Genomic DNA, 12,509 nt, shown 5'->3' with positions numbered 1-12,509 from the left:
TGAAATGCAAAAGTTTTGTATCTATCCTTGAAAATAAAATCTTCCATGTACATTTTGGAAAAAAAAATCATGTGTTGTTTATTGTTATTAGTAGTAGTATTCACATAGCCCTATTTTTATTCTCATTTTCTCACAAGCAATCTTTTTCCACAGTTTTTAATCTTTGCTTATTTCCTGGTATTCTTGCAATGTTTTAGAAAATCAGAAATGAAATTAATCTCTGTAATAATTTCCTCTTTTCCAGAAGATTTAGTCCAAGGTGGACTTCATTAAATCTTGTTAGCAATATTAATTAGAATATTTTTGTTATAAGCCATACTTGATGTGCTGTATTTAGTATGTAAAAGCTACAGTTGCAGTAGCTGTGCAATTTTTTGCAAATCAAGATTTAGAACAGATTTCTGGTAGGCTGTGTGCTGTTTTTAAGAACAAGGTGAATAACCTCACTYATTAATGTTTAGTAACCCACTTGCTCCCTGGATGTGAAGGTAACTTTAATTCTCACTTACAAGAAACCTTTGCAATAATATTTGTTACCGATAAACGGTGGAAATAAGGACACCAGAGATTAACATATGACTCCTCACTCTTCATAGTGTAACCTTGTTGCAACACTGCTTGTTTGAAGAGACATTCTAAACAAACTACAGAGAGCTGAACGTATTTTTAAATTTAATTCAATAACAGCAGTTAACAGGAAACAGTTAACAGTAGTTCAGTAGTAAACATTGTAGTCCCCCAGTGGCATAAGAAAGTTCTGCTCCTCCCATACCAAGACGGCTTCAGAGGGCACATTGAGCTTTGAAGACCCACCRCTCATGACCTTGACTGGGCTCTGACCAGGGGTTTTGGGTAAACAGCATTGCACCACTGGCAGCCAACACAGCAGAGCAAACAACGGAGGCAGTGCACAWATACCCTCTCTAAAAAACACATAGATATACCTGTGCCAACAAGTATCTCATCTGCATAGCAAAAGAGAGGCCCTGGAGCACCATCAGGTCACGGTTTTACTGTTGGAATTCCTAATAGCTGGTTTGCGGTACAGACGTCGTGGCTACGAGAGGCCAGAAACAGTTTCTCACTAACTGTGTGAGTTGGAGGGTAAAATACAGAAAGAATACATTTTCTGTTTTGAAGATAAGGCCTCCTTGATCCCATTTTTAGAAGAAACTTAAGCCACATTTTCAAAGGTYTTTGTGAGGCTTCATTTACTTAGTGGAAATTGTTAACTGTCATAGTTACAAGGATGAAAGAAACAATATCCCTAGTGTTTCTAGGGAAWGAAAAATCCTGCTATAACCAATGTACTGATGTTTGATCAAGTCCTGCTGCCAAAATTGTTCTATAGATATAAGTGCTTATGTTTCTCAATATACCTTTCTCTCTCTGTGGTTCCAGATCTAGAAGGTCGTAGGGAAAGTGTTTTTTTGCCAGTGCACATTGCCTCTGCATGCAGATATTGCTGTGCTGATGAAAATTTGCAGTGTAGACAAGGCCTTGGTTTGCCATATAAACTGCAGCACAATGCTTTTTTTATGGTCTCGTTGAGCCTGATGAAGTAGCCTTCATGTGGTATAAACGTGTTAATTTGCTGTGTCTCCTGGTAACCTCCCAGGGAAACACAACCAACTTATTCTCTTGGGGAAGCCAATGATAAGWGGTGGACTTGGGAGGGTCAAAGGCTGAATTTCAAAGGGGAAATTTGCTGAAGCCATCTGTAGCCCCAGGGGTTTCCCAAGCTGGATCTCAGTGGCACGCTGGCAAACATGCCAACTTCCATCATCTGCACAAGCATCTCCCTGATTTTCCTGATGCTAGACCCTGGAATACTTACTTCATGCTTGAAGAACAACACCATGAATATCAGCTACTATAGAAAAAGGTAGTGGTCTCAGAAAGAATTTATAACAAATAATTAAAATATGCATGCACCAAGACAAGATGATTTAAGGGTAAAGCTCTATCTTGGGATTAGTGAGATCTAGTTTTAGTTCTCTGCATTACCACAAGCTACCTACAAACTCCAAGTCAACAGTTGAGCATTGTTTCATCCATGCCCAACACATAAAATGAGGGTGACTGGATTTCTCTTGGAGATACAGTGGCAAGAATTGTAAATAAGGTTCAAAGACACCCAGAATGTGTGGTAACAGGGGACATGCAATATCTTGGCTAGCATCTTTACAGTGGAAAAAACATGGTTAAGACTCGGTTTTGGCCTTACATAGATTTCTTTGGCAGCTGTAGAGGTAGATTTGTGTTCTGCAAAACGTAGTAACAGGGATGATCTTCTGGAAGAGATCAAATTTGGTGGAGTAAGAGCTCCCTGAGCCATAGCTGATTTTGGTCAAGCTGTTTAATAATTAAACCAGCCTGATTAAACAGTTTTCATATTTCAGGAATCTCAGTAGCTTACCAGAATTCTGACAAAAGCACGAATACAGGAAAAARGCCTAAACCAAGTGATTTGGACTTCTCTCATCTTTATTTATCTTAAAAACTCCTACCCTCTCAACTTTGAGATGGAACCTCAGCTCATAAGTTGCTTCTCTTCAGACATAGATATGAATGGCTTCAGAAAAGTGCAGCAACTCAGTACCTTTTATTTAATTCAGTGTAGGATGACCATTTGTAATACATGAAAAAAAGCGCAGGTTATGCCAACAATGAAATGTTAAAACCGTGCAGCAATATGCCACATTCATAAAAAGCGTTGGAAAGCGTATTTAATTTCACTGCTAGGATTGCAAATAACTTGACATCATATTCATTTAAAAGATCATTAAACATATTTAAATAATGATTATTACAGAAGTAGTTTTTCTACTACATAGGGGAAAGCAGTATATTAGTGTGCAATATAAAGTAGAAGCTACTAAAGATTCTTCCTGAGGAAAACCAGTTTGTTTTGCTTTACAGGACTTAAAAGAGACTGAGGCTTGCATATCTGTCCAGGTTCCATCAGACCAGTTTAGAAGAATTTAACATTTTGTACCAAGTAATATTTAATGTAATATTTCATATTTAATATAATATTTCTGAAACATYTTAATTTTCAGTGGGAAGAAAATAAGAAAGGAGGCATCAAAATCTGTGACATTTGTCATTCTATTTTTTGGACGTTCACCTTTACAACTGTTTTAAAAGACTTGTGATTTTTGAGAAGATAGGTAACTTGTGTAATCTGAACAGGAGGTACTTTTAAGGATTTAAATATTTATTTGATGCCAGCAGCAAGAGTCTCTGGGGCATGTAGATAAGACTTGTCCAGAGACATTGCTCAATAGCAAATGTGTTCCAGCACACAGCGGAGAGAAAAGTTAAATGTTAACAGAAAGATGGTGACTTCTGCAAAGGTTTGGCCCTATCATCACCAAGGTGGGAGTTTGGGCTCGTATATATTTGAGCACAGAGGCGCTCTCACTGTCAGAGCCGCTGATGGGGAAGTTCACTGAGCTGCTCAAGCCAGTTGGCACCATGAAACTGTTCCTGCTATTCCTGCTCTGCGTCTCTACGGTTAAATCCCAGGTGTCGACCGACTATGATGAAGAGGTTGTGATACCGATAGTAATTCATTAATACTAATATCAGTAAAAATAATTAATTATGTTTAACTGTGTGCATGGTCAGTTTCTATAAGTTAGTTAAGTTGGAAACTATGGGGGAAAAAAAGCAGTGCATGTTCTTGTTCCGTCTGTGCTCCAAGAAATAGCCTTTATATTTTTTTCATGTATATGTAATGACAAATAATTTTTTCTCTTTGTTTCCAGATATATTTTCTATTTCCTTTCTTTCTTTGTAGGGAATGAAGATTATAAGTTGGTAAGATTAGTTATTTAGCTAAATCAATTTAAGAATATGTATTTAGCAATGTTACAGAAATAAATTTGTCTTGGGCAAGAGAGGAAAAGTGTATAACTAATAGTGTCTTATGTCAAAGGCAGCAAAAAGAATTCAATGAATTTAGTAGACATTAAAAGTGAACTTGCTACTAGATCATATAGCTTTATGTTTGAAAGAGGGGGGATACGAATTACTAAATAAAAAGACAAAGAATAAGGATCTAAAATAACAATTTAACCTCTATTTAATTTTAAGTAAAATATTTTATTTGAGGTTTGATTTAGATTCTCAAGTTTGTAATTTTAATATATTTTGAAAATCCTAAATTTTCAAATGGAGGAGGTCAGGAAAATCAAAAATAATACTACTTTCTGTTTATAATATAAGTGTTTGTTTTGCATTGAATACCAATAATTCTATTATACCAAATCATTTTCAGCAATTTTGTGATTTGCATGCTGCCTACTTTTGAAATTATTTTAAGGTTTCGATGTTGGATATTTACAAGTGTTTTTTGTTTGTAGCTATGCCTCAGTGGGACTGGAGCTGGTAGATTTTGATGCGGTTGTTCGAACTAATATTAATTCAAGTGGTTTAGTTCGAACAAATGCTTAGGGACAAGACCTATTTTCCTTGCTCAGCCTACCAGATCTTGAGATTGATTCTTAAGATTAAAGTTTTTCAAATAAATAAAATTGTTAAGATGATGCTTTTGTTTATCAAAAAAATGAAAATTCACAGAAGTAGAATTCACTTTAGGAAACATAGCTTATAAATATTGCTGTCAAAATGCATCCTGCAGTGCAGGGCACCAGGAGCTGCTGTAGTTCCTATTTCTGACAATGATGAGGAGTATGTGCATTGGATAAAGTTGAGAAACTCAATATGAAAGACGCTAGTAAATAATTTTACTAATTCTGGCATTTATAGCTAGCTTATAGCCTGACATCCGAAGATGTATTCAACTTTCTGAGACCTTTATAATATCACTGATAATATCATTATATTTATCTTACTCCCATGAATGTCTAATTTCTTTTTAATCCTACTGCTTCAAGTTTCATGATATGTCGTGACTTTCAACTACCTGAGCTTTAATCTTTGATCAGAATGAACTTTAGAAATGTGGTTGGATTTGCTTTGAACATTTTTTCATTTGGCTAGATTTAACTGTGTGAGTTGGAGAAGAAGACAGTACAGTCATTTTTATATCACGTCAGCATAGTATTGGCAATATTTCTTTTTTACTTTCATTGGGTAGATACCCTTTGTTTTGATTTCCTTTGTTGTTCAAGATATCACAAATGCCGAATGGTTACCTTCATCTCATACATTGCGTTTAATAATAGTGATCCCAAATTCAGAGAGCTTTCTTTCCCTCTGGCTTTTGTAGGAAGACGCCACTGAGCTGGGCCCGCGAGGCCACAGGCCTGTGGACAAGCGGTGGGAAGCGGCCCCAACGCTGAGACCGGTGGCACCTCCCATCAGTGGGGGCGGGTATCAGCCCCGGCCACCAAAGCGACCCAAGACAGGCGAGCAGAGAGGTCCCATCGTTTATCCTGATGCAGGTGGCTGCAAGCATCCTTTGGATGAGCTGGTAGGTTCCTCGTTTTGTTGGAAATGTGAATGGATGCCACTAATAATAGCCTGGACTTGATAAGGACTTGATTAAGAGGAGTAATTCCATAGAGCACATGGGGTTAATCACAGAGTCAGGAAACCCGTATGGAATAAGAGGTGATGGCATTTGAGCCTTARATGATGAAAGAAAGCATCTGTGCATTGGCCTGCACTTTGCTTTGCATAACTATTAAGAAAGATAGGAMACAGCTCTGCAGAAAAGCTAGCTTGAATTTCAGGTGATCTCAAGGCACCATAGGGACTAAGGAAAACTCTCCAATWCCCTAAAATTTATTTCGAATTAAAATTATAGTCCATCCTCCTCCACTGTCTTAACTTCTATAGAAAAGCATGCAAATATCCTGAGATCTTATGGTAACTTGCAGCAGTTTACCATACTAGCTCAGTTCTGCTGTTTGCCAGAAAATGTAACCATGCTGAAAGGCATCTTAGTTTCTAAAAGCATATTATTTCAACATGAATTCTGTTAAAGTTTAGTTAATGCCTGATTATGTTAGAATTCCATCCCATTTGAGAATTTTGGGTCTTATGAGACTTCAAAATTTCTAACCTTTTTATTTGTGACMCGTATCTATCATGAAACAATGCTTAATACTGAAGAAACAGTGCTCAGTTTTGATCATTTTTTAAGGAAATGTTCCTAGCTATTCTTTATGAAGGATGTATATATAACCAAGGTGTACAGAGCATGGTTGATTCTTTTCTCTGAGATTATCGAAAGAGAAAGAGGGTATTGAAAGAGGAAGGGGGTACATCCACAGGCACCAGGAAATTCCTGGCAGGCTTTGGTCATAGTTCAGGTGGATTAGTTGTGAACATTTAACTGCAYAGCAAGTGAAAAGCAAATAGTGGATCGAAGTGCAGAGAGGCCCTTTCCAAAGAATTTTCAACAAAGGAATCCTCCTGGGGAACTCAAGGCAGCTTTCTGCACTTCCAAATACRGTTTCTTTCTACAAGTTGATTAAGTTCTTATTTAGGGGATTAAATATTTGATTTCTCATTGCTGATTAATCTATGTTTTCAATGGTATAGCCATACATTGCTGGGATAAGAATCTTATCTTTTTAGCTTGCCTTTTATTYACAATCCTTTTTATTTCTTTTTTAAGGGAGTGTTATGCCCAACTGGGTGCGAATTGCAAACTGTACTAGTAAAACAGGAAAAAAATGTGAAATCAGTTGTTCGTGATCTGAAAGACAAAGTGAACAAATTCTCTGACAGCACCACAACTTTCTATGAATATGTGAATATTTTAGATGATAAATTGGCAAAGAGACAAAAACAAAGAAAAGGTATGTTATTCTCATGAGTCGCTAATGTGAGCAGTATTGCAATTATATTGACATTGTTATCATTACTTTTTAAAGGGACTTYTTAAAAAATTTAAGGATACAATAGAGCAACCATATAACAAACTAGATTTCTATGACTATGTCATCCTAAATCTTAAATATATATATATTCTGAGGGAGGAAAAGAAATGGATCTCACATTGAGGTAATATTCATATGAGTACTGGAAATGTAAGCAGACTATTTTTGTTTTACCTGTTCTCCCATATATATATACAGTTCCTTTATATCCASCTGCTGGCTTGATACCCTGGCTTCCTAGAAAGAAGCTTTATTGGAGTTCTTTGGAARAATATAGCAATACTGATAAATCTAATAGCTCACAAAGACATGTGACTCTTTTCCAAGAGTCTTTGCATGTTGCAGAAACAAGAAAAGCTAGGAAAAGACATGGATTTCAGTGGTAAGGAAAGAAATGACTTCTCAGATTGTGCTTACAGCCTATATTTCATTATTTCACATTTGGAAAACATGCTTAAAAATGATATGTTTTTTATCAATCTACTTTTCTAGACAATGATGGTTTACTTTCTGAGTTTAATGAAGAAGTGGAAACACACTATAATTACATAAAGGATAATCTAGACAATAACATCCCGTCAAGTCTCAGGGTCCTTCGTGCAGTTGTGGATTCTTTACACAAAAAGATACAAAAACTGGAAAATGCCATTGCAACCCAAATGGACTACTGCCGTTCTCCTTGTGTTGTTTCCTGTAACATCCCGGTGGTGTCAGGCAAAGGTACCTCATTTAGCTATAAAAACATCTTACTTTTACATCACTGTACCAGGTGATAGATACAGCACTTAATTTGCATGAAAATTTGTGACATCAATTAGGATAGCAGAAAAGATGGCTAGGGATCCAACATGGCAAATCTTTTGTTTGTTAGTCGGAACAACTATCATTTTATCTTGTATCTGTGTTCAACAGTGATCAGCAGCAACTTTTGCAAATTGTGGTTGAATGACTTTGCAAGGTGTAGGTGATATATTTGTTATTATATTTGTGCCATAATAGGTTTTTTCTTCATTAGCCTGTATAACTGAAAAAGTCATTTTCAAAATGAGATTCTTCGGCTTTTAGAAAGGATTTTCTGGAAAAGTAGATCAATACAAATATACTATTCTTTCTTAAATGATTCCTTAATGTGACGTATCATGAAAACGTCAACGTGGAGATAGGAGTAGATATATCTGTTCACATATAATCAGCAAAGAAAGATAAGAATATCATTGAAGCAGAGTTCAGAGCTTTTTCAGTAACACTTTTCTTTACAATTGCAGAATGTGAAGATATTTTCAGAAAGGGAGGTGAGACATCTGAAATGTACCTCATCCAGCCTGATGTTTTCACCAAACCATATAGAGTATACTGTGATATGGAGACGGAAGGTGGAGGTGGGTGTCAAATAATCATGTTGTCAAAATATTAATTAATATGAATGTTACAAAGTMATTTGTACTAGTAATTGCCATTTATGCAAACCAATATGGAGATAGTTTTTTTAATTACTCAAGAGTGAAGTCTATCTAACTAGTTAAAATTGCAGGTCATCTTCAGATGCACAGTAGGATATTTCTTCTGTGACTCTGGAAATAAATTGTTGGGAAAGGGATAGGTAGACAAAAATGCATCTTGTTATAATTAGAGTGGGTAAAGTCTGGGCAGACATAGAGGAGATGGCTCATTTCTTACTCTGCTGCTGTGCGCTGGACATCAAATTAGGACATTCCTTCAAGTTCTGATTTTTCTGCCTTTACTCATAAAGCAAGTTAAGCTCATCTGGAGATAAAAACAGGAGAAGGGCTTTATCTTAACATTTTGTGTTCCTTTTTTAGTACCAGTTTAATCTAAATACTGCTGTTCCTGCAGGATGGACACTGATTCAGAACCGCCAAGACGGCAGCGTTAACTTTGGGAGAATATGGGATTCGTATAAGAAGGGTTTCGGAAATGTTGCCAAGAGTGGAGGGAAGAACTACTGTGATACACCAGGTAAACCTCTCAACATAAAATATAAAGAGTTCTTGTCACTAAAACTATTTTCTCATGTTTCTTGAAGYGCTTTGGCTTTTTAAAACTAACTAGTCCCGTTTAGCAGACGTATAGGTAAATCACAAACCACCTTGGACTACATTATGAAATTGATTTCTTAGAGTTCTCTTCTTTTGTTTTCAGGTGAATATTGGCTTGGAAATGACAAAATCAGCCAATTTACCAAAATAGGGCCCACTGAAGTTTTAATTGAAATGGAAGACTGGAATGGCGATAAAGTTTCAGCTCATTACGGAGGTTTCACCATACAGAATGAAGGCAACAAGTATCAGCTTTCAGTTAGTAACTACAAAGGCAATGCAGGCAATGCTCTAATGGAAGGAGCATCACAGCTGCATGGAGAAAACAGGACAATGACAATTCACAATGGCATGTTCTTCAGTACTTATGACAGAGACAATGACGGATGGTATGTATTTGCGTAAGCTATTTCTTAAAATTATTGAATTGTACGTCTCCCTGCTTAAAATAGAGCTAGATATAGAGTATTTTGCTTATTTTCTGTTAGCTTTCACAGAATATTATGGTATATTAAAATATAATATAAATTGTCTTATTATAGACAAATGGACAAATATGGCAAATATTCTCAGAGACTAATGCTAGCAGTGCTGAGGACCACAGCCATGTCTCAGTAGAAATATTGTTAATAACTCCAGTAATATAGTAATGGGTTCTAATGAAACATAGATAACACATCTTATTTAAAACATAAAATTGTACCTATTCAGAAAACAGGAGTTCAGTTGTTAAGTATGTAAGTTAGTGCTATATYTATGTAGCTCCATATCTACTATATGTACTTAATTTTTAAGACTTGTCAATTGCATATTTACTAATGAAGAAATTGTTTGGACTGAGAAAGACATACAATTAATATTCTTTTACATGCTTAAATTGCAGTGCTATTCCAATTACCTTTATCAGCTGGAAATAATTGTAGTTATCAGCTGCTAGACTGAAATAGCATTTCAAAAGAAATGTGGCTAAGATTGTACTTGTTTTTCTTGGAAACTTCACTTTCCAACTGCACAGGAAGTGGAAGTGCATAAATTTGTGAGAGACAGTCTTTTACAGAAATTTCAGAGAGAATTTTAAGTACTTGTTGTGAAAAAATATCAGTACAGGGACATGAGTATGAACTTCGTTGAACTTGTGTTTCACTTTGTTGCTAACTCTTCCTTTCTCCCCTCACAGGGTAACTACAGATCCCAAAAAGCAGTGCTCCAAGCAAGACGGTGGCGGGTGGTGGTACAACCGCTGCCATTCAGCCAACCCCAATGGCAGATACTACTGGGGAGGGAGCTACAGCTGGGACATGACAAAGCATGGTACAGATGATGGTGTTGTGTGGATGAACTGGAAGGGGTCATGGTACTCCATGAAGAAGATGAGCATGAAAATCAGACCGTACTTTCCACATTAACCATTTTCAAAATGTACAGAATCGCAGATTTTCTTTTCATATTTGTGTCTGGTTAACTTTACAGACATGATATTCAGTTTGTATTTCTGTATGAGAACTAAAGATGACAAAATGTACGTATGAGCGTGTTGTGATGACAAAATATGACAAAAAGTATGAGCACATAGCGATGGAAAGCTAAAAGCTATGTCAACTATAGATCAAATTATGACCTGTCAAAATAAACCACAGATATATTTTGTRCAACTTTTCATTTGTACCCAAAACAGAAGCAATTAGCAACTGTTAGTACAGAATAACACTGATGATAAAATACCCATTTCATTGTTTTGCAAAGAAGTTCCATACTGCATCTGAAGAGAGAAAGAACTATTTTGAACATGTTTTCTAAAAAAAAATAAACAACATCTTAAAGTTTTCTTCATATATTTTCTGATCTTTTATGCATTATGTGGGTGGAAGCAGCCACACTATACACAGTGAGGGATTGTCTCTTCCTTTTAGCTCAAAAATTATGCTAACTACCTATGTAACAAGTTGAGGAGGAATAAAGCAAAATATATATATATATATATATATATAATCTAAAATAAATCAGGTCACCAGTTGCTTCAGACCCTAAATGCTGGAACCAATGGGGGCTGGCTAATTAGTTTGCCTCATCTTATCCCTTTCCCCTTCTCATTGCCTTTTATCATTGAATAAAACACAGTATTAGAATACCTGGCTGGTATGTCTTCCACACGATTGCTATTGTGGGACTACACCAATTAGTGACTCCAATCATAAGATAATTTTTGTTTGAAGGAAATATTGGAGGTACATGGATCTCATCTGCAGCCTCTCCAGTTGATTTAATCTGTGAAATCTGGAGGAACAAGGAGGGTACATCCTGGTAGCATCTCATCACATGGAAATGTTTGGGATTCCTGCAGCTATGGAACAAAAATACACGGCATAAAACAGAAGCACTTTTTCTAAAAGCACAGGCAGGCACATATCTGCATATGRTTGTGGAGATGTCTTAGCTTTTCAGCAAACTCTCCAGCAAGGCGGGGCAGCAACTGAGCTTGAGAGATGGTGAAAAAGAATTAAAACTGAGCATTTTTATAAATGCATAATGATATTGTTAAATGGTACAACAAAGTGGTCACCCGTAAGAGTAGAAGTCTGCTTACACTCATTAGAAATACAGAAATAGAAATTCAGAAATACAATAGAATACAGAAATACAGAAAATARAAACACAGTGAATATTTGTGGTATAATTTTATGTCATAAGGTAGAGAGAAAAACACAGCACATCCTTTGGAAATTTGCTATATTTTTTCTATGCAACAGACTGCTTTATGTTAAAAAAATCTCTATCATACATTATTAGTAGGTTGTTGATTTAAATTCCCTAATCTGCTTGCAAATACTTATATGGCATGTGAGGAAAAATATATTAAAAGTGAGAATAACATATCGCTGCCATTCAGATGCACYTAATTCAGGCTATTCAAGTCATAGTCTTTTAGTGGTTATTGTAAAATAAATGCTAGTCTCTTAATATAACCTTGGACAGCTCAGCACAAATCTAGGTAGACGAATCTGGGGATCTAGGAAGTGGAGTCTGAGTTCTTTTGCTTTTGTTTTTATTTTACTTTGTCATAGTCAAACTCTGTTCTCAAATAAGCCTGTTTTGGGAGCTATATTTTGCTGAGTCTTATTTTGAAGCCATGTGGTGAACTACCTAGAATCCATCAAGTGGATGAAAGGTTTGTTTCCACTTTTGTAATATCCAAGCTTAGGAGGTCAGTTCCCATTTACAAGATAGTTCTAAAGTGTGTGTTTTGTTTATGAAACAAAGATATTTTAGATGAGTGTAAAAGAGTGAAAGAGAACCCAAATCACCTGTGGTCTGTCTCCAGATGCTCTTCTGCTTCTGTGCAAGTAAAAAGGAAAGTCACATTCAAAAGCATGACTTGAGAAATTTGAGAAAACTTTCGAATGTACTTTTAAATTTGTAACTTCTTTAATGCTCATAGACAGTGTAAACCTGTTAAATTCTGTGTATTTTGATCTCAAGTCAAGGTCTGAGCTGCTAGCATTTTTCACATTGTTTTTACTATGAAGTCCAGTTTTTAAGCAGCAATGTTTTATTGTGAAAGATTTAAACCAACTGGGCTGATCAGTTTAGAAAA

General features: G+C 36.0%; 1 protein-coding gene across 1 annotated transcript; it reads left to right on the top strand.

Moving 5' to 3' along the window:
- The first annotated feature begins 3,435 nt into the window (after positions 1-3,435).
- On the top strand, positions 3,436-10,702 carry FGB (fibrinogen beta chain). Its single transcript, XM_026041690.1, has 8 exons — positions 3,436-3,555; positions 5,240-5,443; positions 6,596-6,779; positions 7,353-7,580; positions 8,126-8,239; positions 8,715-8,837; positions 9,021-9,306; positions 10,095-10,702. The coding sequence occupies exons 1-8, from the start codon at positions 3,442-3,444 to the stop codon at positions 10,321-10,323; spliced, it is 1,482 nt and encodes a 493-aa protein (XP_025897475.1). The 5' UTR covers positions 3,436-3,441; the 3' UTR covers positions 10,324-10,702.
- The last annotated feature ends 1,807 nt before the right edge of the window (positions 10,703-12,509 follow it).

This window comes from Nothoprocta perdicaria, unplaced genomic scaffold (assembly GCF_003342845.1).
Source record: "Nothoprocta perdicaria isolate Ctin4 unplaced genomic scaffold, notPer1 scaffold_29, whole genome shotgun sequence".
NCBI classification, from domain to species: Eukaryota; Metazoa; Chordata; class Aves; order Tinamiformes; family Tinamidae; genus Nothoprocta; species Nothoprocta perdicaria.
The sequence above is the reverse complement of the archived record's forward strand: the minus strand, read 5'-3'. Positions and strand labels throughout refer to the sequence as shown.

Excerpts from the sequence above, each read along its gene's own strand:
- FGB (XM_026041690.1), top strand. The coding sequence starts at position 3,442 with ATGGGGAAGTTCACTGAGCTGCTCAAGCCAGTTGGCACCATGAAACTG. Across the intron at positions 7,581-8,125 it reads CCCGGTGGTGTCAGGCAAAG|AATGTGAAGATATTTTCAGA; the intron begins GTACCTCATTTA and ends TTACAATTGCAG. Across the intron at positions 9,307-10,094 it reads GACAGAGACAATGACGGATG|GGTAACTACAGATCCCAAAA; the intron begins GTATGTATTTGC and ends CTCCCCTCACAG.